Source organism: Anolis sagrei, chromosome 11 (assembly GCF_037176765.1).
Source record: "Anolis sagrei isolate rAnoSag1 chromosome 11, rAnoSag1.mat, whole genome shotgun sequence".
Classification (NCBI taxonomy): domain Eukaryota; kingdom Metazoa; phylum Chordata; class Lepidosauria; order Squamata; family Dactyloidae; genus Anolis; species Anolis sagrei.
This window is the reverse complement of record NC_090031.1, coordinates 19,713,671-19,733,069: the sequence shown is the minus strand read 5'-3', so window position 1 is coordinate 19,733,069 and position 19,399 is coordinate 19,713,671. Positions and strand designations below refer to the sequence as shown.

Genomic DNA, 19,399 nt, shown 5'->3' with positions numbered 1-19,399 from the left:
AACGCGTGGAGTACATGGATCAAGTCTCCGATAGATCCCCCCTCCTATGTGGGGTCCCCCAAGGTGCAATTCTCTCTCCTCTTCTCTTCAACATCTACGTTAGACCCCTTGCTAGTTTGGCTCGGAGTTTCAGCCTGGACTGCTACCAATATGCAGACGATACCCAACTCCTTCTGCGCCTGGAGCCTGGAGCAACGTCAATTCCAGACAATTTCACCCTATGCCTGGAAGCTCTGTCAAAGTGGCTACGTGGCTGCAGGTGTCAAACTGGCTAGCAGGCTGAAGGTGAACCCGGCGAAGACTGAGATTCTCTGGCATGGCCGCCCGGCAGGTCTGACTCCTCCGTTACCCACCTTCGATGGTGCCGCCCTATCTCCATCGACCACTGTTAAGAGCTTAGGTGTCATCCTGGATTCACAGCTGACAATGGAAGCTCAGGTCGCTGCTGCCAGCAAACAGGCCTTTTTCCATCTACGACAAGCGAGGCAACTGGCACCCTACCTACCTGACGAGGCTCTGGCGACTGTCATCCATGCCACGGTCACGTCTAGGCTGGACTATTGCAACGCCCTGTATGTGGGCCTTCCGATGTCTACGACCCCAAAGCTTCGTATTGTTCAGAATGCGGCAGCCAGGCTACTCACAAGAACGCCCATGAAATGCCATATAACACCAGTGCTGTAACATTGACATTGGCTTCCAACTGAGTACCGTGGCCTGTATAAGATGCTAGTTCTGGCCTTTAAAACTCTTTACGGCCAGGGTCCATCGTACCTTAGGGACCGCCTCTCCTTCTCCCATCATCGCAGGTCGCAACGACCAGCCCAACGTGACTTACTCCATATACCGGGTCCTAGAGAAGTGCACTTGGAAAGGACCAGGCGCAGGTGGGCTTTCTCTATTTCTGCCCCTGCCTTGTGGAATTCCTTGCCGCCCTACATGAGAGCCACGCGTGACTGAGGGCCTTTTACTCTCGCACTTAAGACCTGGCTTTTTACTAGAGCATTCGATCTATGTTGATTTTTAATTTTTGTATGTATGTATTTTATCTTTTATAATTTAGCTGTAAATCGCCTAGAGCATTCTCGGATGGAGGGCGGTTAATAAGTTATTAAATGATGATGATGATGATTTATCTAGCATTCAACACGCATTCAGCAGTAAAACCCTCACTGGCCTTTTCCAAAAACCCCAAATTCGATTTGCAGTCAAGAGGCAGACTCACCGCTGTTAACATGATGGGGGAAAACTTGTGCGCCAACTGCGACCGTACCTTGGGAAGTCTGACTTGGCCACGGTAGTCCACGCTCTAGTTACATCCCGTCTTGACTACTGCAACGCTCTCTACGTGGGGTTGCCTTTGAAGACGGCTCGGAAGCTCCAATTAGTCCAACGGGCGGCAGCCATGTTACTAACAGGAGCGGGGCGCAGGGAGCATACAACTCCTCTGCTGTACCAGCTCCATTGGCTGCCGATTTGCTACCGGGCCCAATTCAAAGTGCTGACGTTGGCCTTTAAAGCCCTAAACGGTTCTGGCCCAACTTACCTATCCGAACGTATCTCGGCCTATCAGCCCACCAGGACCCTAAGATCTTCTGGGGGGGCCCTGCTCTCTATCCCGCCTGCTTCACAGGTGCGGCTGGCGGGGACGAGAGACAGGGCCTTTTCTGTGGTGGCCCCTCGGCTTTGGAACGCCCTCCCCATAGAGGTAAGATCAGCCCCCCGCTGATGGTGTTTCGAAAAAGACTGAAGACATGGATGTTCGAACAAGCATTCGGTTAACTCGGTGCAATGAATCTGATGATCAAGGACTGGTAATCACAGACAATGAAATTGGACTGCGTTTTTAGTTAAGAGATGCATTGGTTCGATATTGGTGGCCCAATATTGTATATTATGTATGTGTTTTTATGCTTTTTATATTGAATATTGTTGATTATTGTAGTGTTGTAAACCACTTTGAGTCGCCAATGTAGGCTGAGAAACAGCGGTATACAAGCGCAGTAATAAATAAATAAATAAAAAGGAATCGCAAAGCGGTTAAGAGAGTACAACAGGACTTTTATTATATGAATCACTATTAAACATCTTGAAGGGGAAAAAATTCTAAAATAGCAACACTCACAAACATTTTAGGAGTCTTTTTTTGTTGGTTTGTCTCCCTTTTTGTAAAAAAAATCATACTTTTTCCTCTTAGGGAAAGCAATATGAACACTATTGAGAATTGTACATTGTTTTGATTGAAGAAACCGCCTGGGTTAGAGGCCTTTAAATGGCAAAGAATCCAAATATGAGACCCGAAAGGAACATCTTCACCTGGGCAGGTTCCATCTGCGTGTCTGGAAGGGGCCAACCCAGCTGAAAGGTTTTTATTTTTGTATTGTCGAAGGCTTTCATGGCTGGAATCACTAGGTTCTTGTGGGTTTTTTCGGGCTATAGAGCCATGTTCTAGAGGCATTTCTCCTGACGTTTCGCCTGCATCTATGGCAAGCATCCTCAGAGGTTGTGAGGTCACCTCACAACCTCTGAGGATGCTTGCCATAGATGCAGGCGAAACGTCAGGAGAAATGCCTCTAGAACATGGCTCTATAGCCCGAAAAAACCCACAAGAACCTAGTTTTTATTTTTCTCCCCTTCCGTTCCTTCCTATTCCTGACTCTAACTGTTGCTGATTTCATACCCTCCAACATTTCATAGAGGAACATTAGGATACGTGTGGCCAAGCAACATCAGAGTGGGATCAACATTGCAAACGGTACTGCAAAGTTAAGAGTTTGCTTTTGCCTGAGTCTATTGGGAAGGGCAACCTTTTGCCCGCTCCTTTCCTACCTTCTTGCACGACGACTTCCATTAGTAGCAACGCAAGTAAGCAGAGGACAGAAGGAGAATGTGGGAGGAAGGGAGAAAAAACAGGACATTTTGTTAAAACAGCCAAAAAAGTGGGACAATAGAGTCTTTTCCTGCCAAATCAGACAGTATGAGATTTCTAATTTGAAGGGAGATTGCTTTTTATTCAGCGCAGGGAACAGTGACAATGAACAAGTTTCAGAGCGATTGAGAGGGACCTGGATTAAAAACTGACTTTTGAGAACATCGCTATAAATGTGCCTTATCTATAGGTAAAGGTAAAGGTAGTCCCCTGACATTAAGTCTAGTCATGTCTGACTCTGGGGTGTGGTGCTCATCTCCATTTCTAAGCCGAAGAGCCAGTGTTGTCCGTAGACACCTCCAAGGTCATGACTGCATGGAGCACCGTTACCTTCCCGCCAGAGTGGTACCTATTGATCTACTCACATTTGCATGTTTTCAAACTGCTAGGTTGGCAGAAGCTAGGGCTGACAGCGGAAGCTCACGCCGCTCCCCGGAACTGAACCTGCGACCTTTCGATCAACAAGCTCAGCAGCTCAGTGCTTTAACCCACTGCGCCACCGGGGGCTCCATGCCTTATCTATAGGCATTCTTTAAAACAGTAGTTCCCAACCTTTTTTTGACCAGGGACCACTCTCCAACATTAGTACGCTACAAATTAGTGTTTGGTCAACTTTAGATTGGCTTTGGTTATTTAAGGTACTGTTTCAGCAAACTGCACTGGATAGACTACATCAGCTCTAGTTTCTGATACAGAACATGTGCCATCCAGTAGTCGCCATCTGCTCACCCACAGAAAGCCATATTTAATAATCTAGATCTGATGTGGTTGTAGTAATCTTTCATGGGTAGCCAGCCTCTCCCCTCCCAACATCCCCGTTTTGTCATTTTTTTTTGTCGTGTCAAGAGTGATTGCAAGTCGCTCCTGGTGTGAGAGAATTGGCCGTCTGCAAGGACGTTGCCCAGGGGACGCCTGGATGATTTGATCATCCTTGTGGGAGGCTTCTCTCATGTCCCCGCATGAGGAGCTGGAGCTGATAGAGGGAGCTCATCCGCCTCTCCCCAGATTCGAACCTGCGACCTGTCGATCTTCAGTCCTGCCGGCACAGGGGTTTATCTAATGTCATCCAACTATCAGCCCTCCTGACACACATGGACGTGGGAGGACAGGACATATGAACCAGCCATAAAAGTCAATTACCCCCAAGGTGGGGGGGGGGGGGAATAGGCTCTGGAATGTGGAAAAGGGCAAGCTCCAGGTGCCAGGACTCTGGAGTGATTTATGATATTGTAGCTAGGTCTATAGAGTCAGGTAGTAGTGCGAGACTCTTGTAGATGTATGGTATCTTCAGCCCTTGTGCTTTCAAGAGAAGACTATTTATTTATCGTGTCAGGAGCAGACCAAACAGTTCCATTGTATTTTTTTAACAAACAAACAAACAAGAACACAAAGTTTGCAAGCTTGGTAGTTGATTAAATGTCCTTTGAACAGTAGTTGGCCACTTGGAGTGCCTCTGGTGTTGCCGCAAGAAGGTCCTCCATTGTGCATGTGGCTGGGCTCAGGTTGCATTGCAGCAGGTGGTCAGTGGTTTGCTCTTCTCCACACTCGCATGCCGAGGATTCAATTTTATAGCCCCATTTCTTAAGATTGGCTCTGCATCTCGTGGTGCCAGAGCGTAGTCTGTTCAGTGCCTTCCAAGTCGCCCAGTTTTCTGTGTACCCAGGGGGGAGTCTCTCATTTGGTATCAGCCATTGGTTGAGGTTGAGGGTTTGAGCCTGCCACTTTTGGACTCACTTGCTGAGGTGTTCCGGCGAGTGTCTCTGTAGATCTAAGAAAACTATGTCTTGATTTAAGTCGTTGACGTGCTGGCTGATACCCAAACATGGGATGAGCGGGAGATGTCACTGCCTTGGTCCTTTCACTATTGGCTACTACTTCCCGGCGGATATCAGGGGGTGCAATACTGGCTAAACAGTGTAATTTCTCCAGTGATGTAGGGCGCAGACACCCCGTGATAATGCAGCATGTCTCATTAAGAGCCACATCTACTGTTTTAGCGTGGTGGGATGTGTTCCACACTAGGCATGCGTACTCAGCAGCAGAGTAGCATAGCGCAAGGGCAGATGTCTTCACAGTGTCTAGTTGTGATCCCCAGGTTGTGCCAGTCAGCTTTCGTATGATATTGTTTCTAGTACCCACTTTTTGCTTGATATTCAGGCAGTGCTTCTTGTAGGTCAGAGCACGGTCCAGAGTGACTCCCAGGTATTTGGGTGTGCTGCAATGCTCCAGTAGGATTCCTTTCCAGGTCATCCTCAGAGCTCGGGATGCTTGTCTGTTCTTAAGGTGAAAAGCACATGTCTGTTTTAGATGGATTAGGGATCAGCTGGTTTTCCCTGTAATAGGCAGTAAGAGCATCTAGAGCTTCGGAGAGCTTCTGTTCAACCACCTCAAAGGTCCCTGCTTTGAAACTCTCTGTCCCTTCTGGCAGTGGCTGGTCATTTGTGTAAATGTTGAACATTGTTGGAGCAAACACACTCCCCTCCTCGGTCTTCTGTTTCCGCCATCTGCTTCTCTGGCCCTGGAACTCAACAAAAAAGCTCCTGTTTTGTAGCAGGTTTCCTATGAGGCGGGTGAGGTGGTCGTCCTTTCTGATATTATACATTTTTCTCAGGAGGAGGCGGTGGTTCACAGTATCATAATCCGCTGACAGGTCTATGAAGACAGCTCCTGTGATCTGCTGCCTTTCAAAGCCATCTTCTATGTGCTGAGTCCTGAGCCTCCTCACAGGATTGCAAGACATCCGGGTGTCCCCTGGGCAACGTCTTCGTAGACGGCCGATTCTCTCACTCCAGAAGCGACTTGCAGCATGCAAACAAGCAAGCAAAACAACCAACGGACCTTTTCAGGACCAACCATTACAAAAATCTCAATCAACATTGAATAGAAGACTAATCCACAGAAAAACAACTGGATCTGAGAAACCTCGCAGTCCTGTCCTCCCTTTTGGCCCATGGCCATGTGCTCTGTGTCAGGAGAGCTGATAGTTGGATGGCACGGGATAGAGATCATGACACGTTGTGAGGATCAGCCGTTCTCATTGCCAAGTGGTTTCAAGGCAACGGTGTGGTACCTCACTACCAACCTCACCTCACTACCTCTGAGGATGCTTGCCAAAGATGTAGGCGAAACGTCAGGAAAGAATGCCTCTAGAACATGGCCATATAGCCCGAAAAAACCTACAACAACCCAACGGTGTACTAATCATGAGGTTGCGACCATAGTTTTGTTCTTGCAGACCACTGGTGGTCCACAGAGCACAGGTTGGGAACTACTGCTTTAAAAAGAAGATTTAGAGAAAGAGTGTTCCTTCCAATACAAGGAACACCCCAAAAAATTTACTCAGTGGGTTTCCATAGCTGAGCAGGGCTTCGAATCTGATCTCTGATACTCAAATCTCACTGGCTTTCATGCATTTGCATTATTATATGTATATGACAAAACCTTCCAATAACTCACTCCACAGGCTACAGTTCTTGAGGAGCAATAACTTTTTTGCACTCCAGCTCCCATAATCCTCTATTCCTTCTCTAGTATTCAATGCCATGAAGACAGTTGAGGGCTGCTCAAGCTTGTTTTCTGCTTCCCTGGAGACTAGGAGACTCGGAACAATGGCTTCAAACTACAAGAGAGGAGATTCCATCTGAACATGAGGAAGAACTTCCTGACTGTGAGAGCCGTTCAGCAGTGGAACTCTCTGCCCTGGAGTGTGGTGGAGGCTCCTTCTTTGGAGGCTTTGAAACAGAGGCTGGATGGCCATCTGTCAGGGGTGCTTTGAATGCAATATTCCTGCTTCTTGGCAGAATGGGGTTGGACTGGATGGCCCATGAGGTCTCTTCCAACTCTTTGATTCTATTCTATGATTCTATGGCATTGAATACTAGAGAAGGAATAACACACTTTCTGAGAAAAGACATTTCCCTCGCCTAACTAATTCCCCAAATATGCTGCCTATTAAACACATCTCTGGCATGGATTTTCTTTTTTTGCTCTTTTTCCTCTCTTTCAAAACACAAAACCAAGGCGTGCTTCATGGAAAGTCTTCAAAGCCATCAAAACAGTCATGAAACACTGGGACGTTCAAAGGAGTGGATCTACTCCAGAACGTCAGTACTGTCTAAGCCGGGGGTCCTCAAACTAAGGCCCGGGGGCCGGATGTGGCCCTCCAAGGTCATTTACCCAGCCCTTGCTTAGGGTCAACCTAAGTCTGAAACGACTTGGAAGCACACAGCAGCAACAACAACAATCCTATCTCATCAGCCAAAAGCTGGCCCACACTTCCCATTGAAATACTCATAAGTTTGTGTTTGTTAAAATTGTTCTTCATTTTAATCATTGTATTGTTTTTAAGTGGTTTTTTTGCACTACAAATAAGATATGTGCAGTGTGCATAGAAATTCGTTCATGGTTTTTTTTTTCAAATTATAATCCGGCCCTCCAACAGTTTGAGGGACTGTGACCTGGCCCTCTGTTTAAAAGGTTTGAGGACCCCTGGTCTAAGCATTCGGAAGGAGGAGGGAAAGAAAGGGAACACACTCACTTGCACAAGGGCACACATTTCCAACTTCTGTGGCCGCTCAATTCCTTGTTTTGGCCTCAGGAACAAGCGGGTGCTTGTTCACAAAGACAGCTGCCTCGTCGTTCCCTTTCCAGCTCTCATTCATCTCCTTTCACTCCAACCTGCTTGAATGTCCCGTACTGGGTCAATCCCCAGGCATGTTTTCAAGCTTGTGGGTCCCTTTAAGCTGTACTTTCCCTTCCCCCTGCAGCCCCAAAACAGCCTGGAAAAAGGGTCACAGAGGAGGCATGCTTGCCAAGAGCAAGCGGCTGAACTTTTGTCCAAGTCTTCGGCTGACGTCACTTTGCTCCTGGAGAGAGCACAAAACCCTCCCTGTCTTGCTCTACACTTGCTCCCTCGCTTTAACTAAACCCGCTCACTAGTACCAAACACTGATGGGTCTGGACCAAATTTGGCACAAATACCTGATACCCCAAAATCTGAATACTGATAGGGTTGGGGAGTTGTCATTTGGGAGTTGTAGTTGCTGGGATTTATAGTTCACCTACAATCAAAGAGCACTCTGAACCCAGCTTACAATGGAACTGCCAACATTGAATACTCCTGGGGGGGGGGCTGTTTTTGAATTCTGGGATTTGTAGTTCTCCAACACTCAGAGAGCACTCTGTACCAAACTGATGATGGAACTAGTACACTCACCACACATACCCAACATGTCAAACTTTGAATATTGGTGGGGTTGCGAGCAGGGCCGTAGCCAGAAAAAAAATTCGGGAGGGGTTGAAAAGTTCAGGGAGGTTTTTGAAAATTTTGCGGGGGGTGTGTGTGAAACCTGCCTTCTAGCTCACGCTGAAGCAAAGAGCACAGCAGGGGGCAGAGCAGACTTCAATAGCCTGCAGCTCCGCCCCTGTCAACCACCTCCACCAAGTCTGGCCTCCTTAATGAAAGCATTCAACACCCCCCCCCCCCAACTTGGTTGCTTCGCTACATTGGCTATTGCAGCAAGTAATGACAGTGTGAATGAATTGTCAATATTTGCTTGAGATAGTGCTTGCAGTTCTGGAGGGACTTCTTTTGCATCTCATACACTTAGCATGGGGATTTGGTTAACCAGTTAAAATTCATGAGTAAACCAGGTTTTTTTAAAAAAAATCTGAAACATTGGGGGGGGGGGTTGAACCCCTAAACACCCCCCCCCCTCGCTACGGGCCTGCCTGATAGTCTTGGAAGAGTTTGTCTTCCAACAAAAGTCCCAATACTCACATCTCTCCTTTCTGAAGGTGAGGTAACCTGTTCTAGGAAGACATAATCTAGGTCAGAGTTCCTCAACCTGGGAGTTGGAACCCCTGGGAGAGGTTGCAAGGGGGTATCATAGGGGTCCTCTGACACTAAGTCTGACTTGAGGTGTTGGTGCTCACCTCCATTTCTAAGCCAAAGAGCTGGCGTTGTCCGTAGACGCCTCCAAGGTCATGTGGCCAGCATGACTGCAGAAGCGGTATCTATTGATCTCGGGGGGGGGGGGGTTGAACCCCTAACACCCCTCCCCCTGGCTACAGGCCTGGTTGCGAGGGGACTAACCTCACACCTGTTCACCCCTCCCAACTTGGAGTCTCAGAAACAGCTAAGATGCCGGCCAATCACAACAGGGCTTTTGGTGGAGGATTCACCCTCTGTTTCCAAAAAAAAAAAAAAAAAGAGAAAGATAGGCGGAGAGATCTTCAGCCTTCTCTGCTAAAGGGGTTCCTAAGACGATCAGAAATATGTGTTTTCAGAATGTCTTTCAGATGGAACCCCCCCCCCCCCTTTGCGACCCCCCAGGTCTCCTGACCCCCCCTTGGCTATTCTAACTGGTGACAGCAATTTAATATCAGAAGGGCCAGATATCAGGACATTTTCCAGCATTTTACATTGAGATGTTGGATATGAACCCAGGACTCTCTGCCAGCAAGCTTCAGCCTCCCATAGTTCAATGTTCCAGCCATCGTTGAACAAAAACCACTGTGATTGCAGGGGTGGGGTGGGGTGGGGGTCCCATCTCTAATACAAACCACATGCAGATAAATCCGATCCAAGTCAACCCAACGCCCACCCGCCCCTAATTCCCTCACAGAACTCTCATGCAAGTTTCTTTCACATACGATTCCATCACATACAAGTAGGTTAATGTTTGGAAAATTTGGTACCACGCAGATGAGATCTACAGTGTATACTCTACTTATGTCTGTACTTGAAGCTCCATTTGCAGCAAATGAACTAGGCTGATGAGAAAGGGGGCAAATGGGAGAAGGAAGGGGAAACCGGGACATTTCAACAGTGAGAAGGCAGAGGGTTAATAATAATCTGGATGAGCCACATCGGGACCGTTGGAGGGTATGATACCAGCCTTTCAAACAGCACCTCAACACAGTATGGGACATCGCCGTGGCTCGCTCGGCCATTCTGCCAAGGAGCCTCAATTCACAAAACCACAAATGGGACTATATTGAGAATATGACCCTCTATTATACACCCCCTCTATTTTTCAGTCTTTGCAATACAAGGAACGTGACATTAGGAAAGCACTCACAGCAAAGCAACCGGGCAGGAAGTGATGTTTTGATGATGAGTGGATTTCAACGAAAACAATACAACCTTTGCCCCATGGAAAGGTGGAGGGTTTATGTTATTTGGAAACAGAGACAGCTAGGTATGATCTTGACGTGGGCTTCTTTTTTCTATTAGCAGCAAGAGTCGTATAGTAATAAGAAAAATTATAAAAACATTATCAACCCTACAACAAAATGCTGCGGTCATCCTGTACCTTGACCAAGGACCTGTACATTTGTTAGTAAAAGAGAGATGGTTCGAAACAGTTAAACAGCGTTGTTCTTTCTCACGTCTACATCCCAACAAAGAAAGCACGGGCCTCAACGTATCAACTGGAGTTTAAAATCCATCCTCCAATGGCAATAAAATAAAATAAAATAATAGCATAGGAAAAAAGAAAACCCAGCTCAGATGTCAACTTCATCTCTCCTCCCAACCCCTTTTGTCGGCTGAATTCTTCATACCGAGGAAGAAGAAAGGGGAAAATAAACCCACAAAGCCAGAATTCTTTTGTGTGCCTTATACAAAGCTGAAACTTCGACAACTCCAGGGCTGGAAGGCAGCCTCAGCCTGAGAAACATCTCTTTGCTCAGACATCTTGCAATTTGCCGCTGACTTGGCTTATCTTCCTTTTCAGCTGCCAGCTCAGGATCTAGGAGAAGGTGGGAGAAAGGGCACATTCGTATTAAAGCTTAGTTGTTCAAAGCTTCAAGGAACAGTTTTGAAATATCTGCTTCCTCACTTGGCTAACAGCAAATACGAGGGTTATCTGGAAAGTAAGGTTACAAGGCACATAGCTCTCATGGGGAAATGCCTGGCTCGAGAGCAGTACGTGTGAAAAAGATCTTGGAGTCCTTGTGGACAACAAGTTAAACATGAGCCAACAATGTGATGTGGCGGCAAAAAAAGCCAATGGGATTTTGGCCTGCATCAAGAGGAGCATAGTGTCTCACCTCGCTCGTCGGATTCAAAATATTAACAAAATGAAGTTCAACAGTGACAAATGCAAGATACTCCACTTTGGGAGGAAAAACGAAATGCAAAGATACAAAATGGGGGACGCCTGGCTCGAGAGCAGTACGTGTGAAAAAGATCTTGGAGTCCTCGTTAAACATGAGCCAACAATGTGATGTGGCCACAAAAAAAGCCAATGGGATTTTGGCCTGCATCAATAGGAGCATAGTGTCTAGATCTAGGGAAGTAATGCTACCCCTCTATTCCGCTTTGGTTAGACCACACCTGGAATATTGTGTCCAATTCTGGGCACCACAATTCAAGAGAGATATTGACAAGCTGGAATGTGTCCAGAGGAGGGCGACTAAAATGATCAAGGGTCTGGAGAACAAGCCCTATGAGGAGCAGCTTAAAGAGCTGGGCATGTTTAGCCTGAAGAAGAGAAGGCTGAGAGGGGATATGATAGCCATGTATAAATATGTGAGAGGAAGCCACAGGGAGGAGGGAGCAAGCTTGTTTTCTGCTTCCTTGGAGACTAGGACGCGGAACAATGGCTTCAAACTACAAGAGAGGAGATTCCATCTGAACATGAGGAAGAACTTCCTGACTGTGAGAGCCGTTCAGCAGTGGAACTCTCTGCCCCGGAGTGTGGTGGAGGCTCCTTCTTTGGAAGCTTTTAAGCAGAGGCTGGATGGCCATTTGTCAGGGGTGATTTGAATGCAATATTCCTGCTTCTTGGCAGAATGGGGTTGGACTGGATGGCCCATGAGGTCTCTTCCAACTCTATGATTCTGTGATTCTATGATTTTTGTGGGGGAAGTTGGTATCACTGCCATGTAGTGCGAAGCCAGTGGAAGTAGTGCCAGTCGTCAGTAGCTCATCGACTGGTGTTCGGTTAAGGTTAGAGGTGAGCATCCTCATTCCGTTTCCCACCAAGTGCGAAGTTTGTGCTGTACGAGGGATATCCGGAAAGTAAGGTTACAAGGCATGTAACCCTAACAGGGAATTTTCGTGGGGAAAATTGGTATCACTGCTGTGTAGTGGGAAACCAGCAGAAGCAAACGAGCAATGCCAGTTGTTGGTAGCTTGTCCACTGGCGTTGTGGTGAAGGTTAGAGATGAGCATCCTCACTCTGTTTATTTATTTATTTATTTCGAACATTTTTACCCCGCCCTTCTCAACCCCTAGGGCAGTGGTTCTCAAGCTTTACCCCTTAATACAGTTCCTCATGTTGTGGGTTTTTGTTTGTTTGTTGTCGTGTCAGGAGCTCCTGTTGTGAGAGAATTGGCCGTTTGCAAGGACGTTGCCCAGGGGACACCCGGATGATTTGATGTTTTATCATCCTTGTGGGAGGCTTCTCTCATGTCACCGCATGAGGAGCTGGAGCTGATAGAGGGAGCTCATCCAACTCTCCCCGGATTCGAACCTGTGACCTGTTGGTCTTCAGTCCTGCAGGCACAGGGCTTTAACCCACTGTGCCACCGGGGGCTCCCATGTTGTGGTGACCCCCAACCATAACATTGTTTACATTGCTACTTCATAACTGTCATTTTGCTATTGTTTTGAATTGTAATGTAAATATCTGATGCGTAGGATGTGTTTTCATTCATTAGACCAAACTTGGCACAAATACCCGATACGCCCAAATTTGAATATTGGTGGGGTTGTGGGGGAGATTGATTTTTGTCATTTGGGAGTTGTAGTTGCTGGGATTTATAGTTCACCTACAATCAAAGAGCATTTTGAATTCCACCAATGATGGAATTGAACCAAACTTGGCACACAGAACTCCCATGACCAACAGAAAATACTGGAAGGGTTTGCTGGACATTGACCTTGAGTTTTGGAATTGTAGTTCACCTACATCCAGAGAGCACTGTGGATTCTAACAATGATGGAGCTGGACCAAACTTGGCACAATATGCCCCAATGTGAACACTGGTGGAGTTTGGGGAAAATAGACCTTGACATTTGGGAGTTGTAGTTGCTGGGATTTATTGTTCGCCTATAATCAAAGAGAATTCTGAACCCTGCCAATGATAGAATTGGGCCAAACCTCCCACACAGGACCCCCATGGCCAACAGAAAATACTGTGTTTTCTGATAGTCTTTGGCGACCCCTCTGACACCCCCTCACGACCCCTACAGGGGTCCCGACCCCCAGGTTGAGAAACACTGCCCTAGGGGGACTCAGGGCGGCTTACAATTGGCAACAATTCAATGCCGTCATAAAATACAATAGCAAAAATAACAATTAAAACCATGAACATTAAAATAAAAATTAAACAGTATACTTACGATCCATTTTGCTATTGCCAGTCTGGTGGCTATTTATCTAGCCATATACCTATGATAACTCCGCTTCACTTATCCAAATCCACTTCCAAGCCATAGTCAAATATTATCCATTGTCCTTTAACCTGCTTGCCTGAAGGCCTGGTCCCACCACCACGATTTTACCTTCTTTCTGAAGGTGAGGAGGGATGATGATGATCTAATTTCCCCGGGAAGCATATTCCACAGACGGGGTGCTACCACCGAGAAGGCCCTGTCCCTCATCCCCGCCAAATGTGTTTGAGACAAAGGCGGGGTTGAGAGCAGGGCCTCCCCAGAGGATCTTAAGCTCCAAGGTGGGACGTAGAAGGAGATACGTTCGGACAGGTACGCTGGACTGGAGCCGTATAGGGTTTTATAGGTCAAAACCAGCACTTTGAATTGTGCTCAGAATTGGATCGGAACTGTTTCCCTCCAAGTATGAAGTTCGCACTGTTATACTAAATGCTAAGGCCATGAATGCTGCGGTGATTCATCGTGAGATCATTTCAGTTTATGGAGAGGATGTAATGTAAACTGGAATGGCGACTCGACTGATGGGATTGTTTTCTGGTTTTAATAACTGTTTTGATATTTGATGATGGACTGTTTTTAACAGGATTTATGTTTAAAGTGTGGTTTTACTGTTTTAGTTGTAAGGCACTGAATTTTTGCCATTACATATGTGTAAACCGCTTTGAGTCCCCCTCGGGGTGAGAAAAGTGGTATATAAATGCTGTAAATAATAAATAAATAAATAAATAAGACAGCATGTGGCAAATTGGGTATGGAATAATGAGCCCTCCTCCGCAAATTATCCGCTTCTCTCTTTTATCTCGTCTGAGTTTTTAATTAGTTTTAATCAGTTTGTCTTTTAATCATTACATGTAGCCCACCCATTGTCACTGTGCCTGTGTCTATTGTAATTCTCATATTGTTATGTATCCATATATTTTATGTAATTATGATGTTATTGTTTATTGTTCGCGTTTTTGGTTGTGTCTTGGTTTTCTTTATTGTAATTGTTGTTCGGGCCTGGCCTCATGTAAGCCGCTCCGAGTCCCCATCAGAGGAGATGGTGGCAGGGTATAAATAAAGTTTATTATTATTTATTATTATTATTGTGAGACCATGAAGAAACTTTGCAGAGTCATCCAAAATGAACATTGTGGGATGCTGACGGCAGGAGTCTATCTCCTTCATGACAATGAGCATCCGCACACAGCTCATGGTTGACTTTATTTGGTTGGGATGTTTTAAGCCACCCCTCTCACAGCCCCAATCTCGCACCAGTGACTATCATCTGTTCACTCAATTGAAGGAACACCTGGATAGAAAACACTTTTGTGATGACGACAAGGTGAAAATCGAAGTGATGAACTGGCTGAAAAAGGTGGAGGGAAACTTCTATGGCACCAAAAATCCGTCCCACGGATGACAAAATGTATTGAACCAAATGGTGATTATGTGGAAAAATAATGAAAGGTGTTGGGGGTGGTGATGGCCGACAGGGAGCTCTGGTGTGGGCTGGTCCATGAGGTCACAAAGAGTTGGAAACGACTGAACGAATGAACAACAATGTAACACCTAGGCTACAATTCATCTAAGTTTTATTAAAATATATCCATTCTTTGTATTAAAAAATCTTGTAACCTTACTTTCCGGATATCCCTCGTATCTTTTCATTCAAATTGAGTTTTATCGAGCACTGTTTTAATGTCACTTTTTGATGGGCCCGTGATACCAATGACTTTTGATGCTTACTGTTTTAAATAAAAATATTATTTCTTCTTTCTTTTTCGGTTTTTTTTTTTTTTGGTCGTGTCAGGAGCGACTTGAGAAACTGCAAGTCACTTCTGGTGTGAGAGAATTGGCCGTCTGCCAGGACGTTGCCCAGGGGACGCCTGGATGATTTGATGTTTTTATCATCCTCGTGGGAGGCTGCTCTCATGTCCCCGCATGAGGAGCTGGAGCTGATAGAGGGAGCTCATCCGCCTCTCCCCGGATTTGAACTTGTGACCTGTCGGTCTTCAGTCCTGCCGGCACAAGGGTTTAACCCACTGCACCACCGGGGGCTCTTTTCTTATTATTATTATTTATTATTATTTATTTTATTTGCTGCATTTGTTAACCGCCGTTCTCAGCCCTAGGGCGACTCACGGCGGTGTACAACATATAAAAGACCATCTACAATAAAGCCATGACGACAAAAAACCAACATATCACTAATACACAATCATCTAATTATACTAAAAATAATCCGCTCCGTCTTATCGTAGAATCATAACCAATCTCGTAATCCATAATTCCGTTCCAGTTGTCATTTCCAGTTACTGTAGCACTCAGTTAAATGCCTTCTCGAATAGCCATGTCTTCAGGCTCTTACGGAAGGACATAAGGGAGGGCGCCTGTCTGATGTCAACAGGGAGAGTGTTCCACAGCCGGGGGGCCACCACCGAGAAGGCCCTCTCTCTCGTCCCCGCCAGACGTGCCTGTGAAGCAGGTGGGATCGAGAGAAGGGCCTCCCCAGACGATCTCAAGGTCCTCGTGGGCTCATAGGCCGAGATGCGGTCCGAAAGGTATTTTGGGCCGGAACCGTTTAGGGCTTTGTAGGATAACACCAGCACCTTAAATTGGGCCCGGTAGCAGATCGGCAGCCAGTGGAGCTGGAACAACAAGGGCGTTGTATGCTCCCTGTGTCCTGCTCCAGTTAGTAACATGGCTGCCTCGCGCTGGACTAGCTGAAGCTTCCGGGCCGTCTTCAAGGGCAGCCCCACGTAGAGAGCGTTGCAGTAGTCAAGGCGGGATGTGACCAGAGCGTGTACCACCGTGGCCAAGTCAGACTTCCCAAGGTACAGGCGCAGCTGGCGCACGAGCCTAAGCTGTGCAAATGCTCCCCTGGTCACCGCTGAAACCTGGGGATCCAGGCTCAGAGATGAATCCAGGATCACACCCAAGCTGCGAACCTGCGCCTTCAAGGGGAGTGCGACCCCATCCAGCACAGGCTGTAACCCTATACCCTGCTCGGCCTTGCGACTGACCAGGAGTACCTCTGTCTTGTCTGGATTTAATTTCAGTTTGTTCGCCCTCATCCAGACCATTACAGCGGCCAGGCACCGGTTCAGGACCTCGACAGCCTCCTTAGTTGCAGGTGGGAAGGAGTGACAGAGTTGGACATCATCTGCGTACAGATGACACCGCACCCCGAAACTCCGGATGATCTCACCCAGCGGCTTCATGTAGATATTAAACAGCATGGGGACAATATAGAGCCCTGTGGAACCCTGTGGAAATAGTGATCTACTATTGTTCTAATTGGGGGAAAAACCGGCAAATTACCAGTAAAGTACAGATCTCTAATCCAGGGTGTCTGAGGAAGCAGTCCAGGAAAGCTCATAACAAAACTAATAGTCTTAAGTGAGCCAGAAACATCCTTTTTAATCCCACTTGTCTAGTGAGATAGTACAATATAGTTTATACACACACATACTATAACTGTATTCTCAATTTGCTTCTGACATGATAAATAAATAAATCATCCTCCTTCTTTTTCTACCAAAGCAAACTGACGTAGCTTGACAACTAAAATGAAGCCAAATGGGAAGGTCCTAACCTCACATTACCCATTGTGCCCTCACTGCACCTCTTTCGATGTTTCTTCCTCAACCGGCAACGGTCGTCTTCTGGCTTGGTGGTCTTCATCTGAAAGGCAGAGATGGACACAGGAATAGTGAAGCCATTCTGCAGCTCCGTGGGGCTGGCATTGTGTGGCTCTGATTGAATGAGAAATGGCAGAACCATCGTGGCGGTCGGGAAAAAGTTGCCAGAGGGTTAACTGGGAAGAGCTCCTGTATCCTTAATGTTTCTGCAGAAGAAGGCACCTCAGCAGGTATTTCTAGTTATCTGCTTGCATGGCAAGCAACTGCTGCTGAAATACTTTGGTCTTCACAACCGTTAAAGGCACAACAGGAGCTCTCTCCAGTTTTCTTGGGTAGGAACTTCTTAAATGGGACCTGCTTCTGCTGGTTAAGATGTGTGGCAATTTTCCACCCTGTGTATTTCTGATGTCATAGATGGTGCTTCACTATCTAGTGATGCTGTATTAGAGATGTGTTATAGATCCACTGATAGGTTGACAGATGATTTAGAGAGGATTGTGGCCTTTCCTGTGGCACAAAGTGATGAGCCTGCGAGTCTGGGAAATTCAGTTCAGGGAATGGAAATTTGCTACAAAACAGGAGCTTTTTTGTTTAGTTCCAGGGCCAAAAAAGCAGATGGCGAAAACAGAAGAATGGCCTGCCTCAGGGGAGCATGCTTGCTCCATCCATGTTCAACATTTACACAAATGACCAGCCAATGCCAGACGGGACAGAAAGTTTCATCTATGCTGATGATCGTGCCATCACCGCTCAAGCAGGGAGCTTTGAGATGGCTGAACAGAAGCTCTCCGAAGCTCTAGGTGCTCTTACTGCCTATTACAGGGAAAATCAGCTGATCCCTAACCCATCCCTAAAACACAGACATGTGGTTTTCACCTTAAGAACAGACAAGCATCCCGAGCTCTGAGGATTACCTGGAAAGGAATCCCACTGGAGCATTGCAGCACACTCAAATACCTGGGAGTCACTCTGGACTGTGCTCTGACCTACAAGAAGCACTGCCTGAATATCAAGCAAAAGGTGGCTGCTAGAAACAATATCATACGAAAGCTGACTGGCACAACCTGGGGATCACAACCAGACAAAGTGAAGACCTTGCGCTATGCTACTCTGCTGCTGAGTATGCATGCCCAGTGTGGAACACATCTCACCACACATCTAGTGGATGTGGCTCTTAATGAGACATGCCGCATTATCACGGGTGTCTGCCCCCTACAGCACTGGAGAAACTACACTGTTTAGCCAGTATCGACCACCTGATATCCGCCGGGAAGTAGCAGCCAATAGACTGGCACAACCTGGGGATCACAACCAGACTCAGTGAAGACATCTGCCCTTGCGCTATGCTACTCTGCTGCTGAGTATGCATGCCCAGTGTGGAACACATCTCACCACACATCTAGTGGATGTGGCTCTTAATGAGACATTCCGCATTATCACGGGTGCCTGCCCCCTACAGCACTGGAGAAACTACACTATTTAGCCAGTATCAACCACCTGACATCCGCCAGGAAGTAGCAGCCAATAGACTGGCACAACCTGGGGATCACAACCAGACACAGTGAAGACATCTGCCCTTGCGCTATGCTACTCTGCTGCTGAGTATGCATGCCCAGTGTGGAACGCATCTCACCACACATCTAGTGGATGTGGCTCTTAATGAGACATGCCGCATTATCACGGGTGTCTGCCCCCTACAGCACTGGAGAAACTACACTATTTAGCCGGTATCGACCACCTGACATCCGCTGGGAAGTAGCAGCCAATAGACTGGCACAACCTGGGGATCACAACCAGACACAGTGAAGACATCTGCCCTTGCACTATGCTGCTCTGCTGCTTTGTCTGGGAAATTCAGTTCTGGGAATGATGATTCTCTCTGTGAAAAAACTGGCTTGAAAAATGCAGGGCCTCAAGGGCATTCAGGGGAACAGCAGATAAGGAATTGAGTGAAGAGCTGAGTGAGAAGGAGGGTTCCCAGGAGAAACCACCTCTATCTACCGAGATAAAAAAAAAATTGATTACAAAAAAAGAGCCGGAAAGAGATGGTGTTGGTTGGAAAGATTATGTGGGAAAGTTGGGGAGAAAATTCACAGGAGACGTAATGCTTTCATGGGTGTCTATTAAACAAGTTGTTACCTTAAGGGCAGTTCAGGCAATGCTGCGTTAGAGTGAGACTCTAAGCCTGAGTTCTCTTGTTCCTGGTTCAAGTCAAGCCTTGGTTTTGGATTTTAATATCCTGGAAGTTTTCTATGTTCTTGTTCACGTATTCCTGTTCAAGTTTTTACTTACTTGTACCTTCTTGCTTGTGGACTTATGCTATACCTGTGGTTTCTGGCTGTTCCTTGGAACCTTATGAAACATTTGGATTATGTTGGTTATCACCTGTTACTAAACCTTTTTGGATGATATATCTCCCTTTCTTATTCCTGCTTTTTATGT

The 19,399-nt window shown here is 46.6% G+C and overlaps 1 protein-coding gene across 2 annotated transcripts in view; it reads right to left on the bottom strand.

Moving 5' to 3' along the window:
* Nucleotides 1-2,040: 2,040 nt before the first annotated feature.
* The window catches only part of CUEDC1 (CUE domain containing 1), a 137,833-nt gene continuing 120,474 nt past the window's right edge, over nt 2,041-19,399 (bottom strand). For both annotated transcript variants that reach the window (XM_060757086.2, XM_060757085.2), the window contains exons 11-12: nt 16,912-17,000; nt 2,041-10,683 (exon numbers count right to left, since the gene is read on the bottom strand). In XM_060757086.2, coding sequence (XP_060613069.2) covers nt 16,933-17,000 — 68 coding nt within the window. In that variant the 3' untranslated portion in view covers nt 2,041-10,683; nt 16,912-16,932. The remainder of the gene's footprint in view (nt 10,684-16,911; nt 17,001-19,399) is intronic.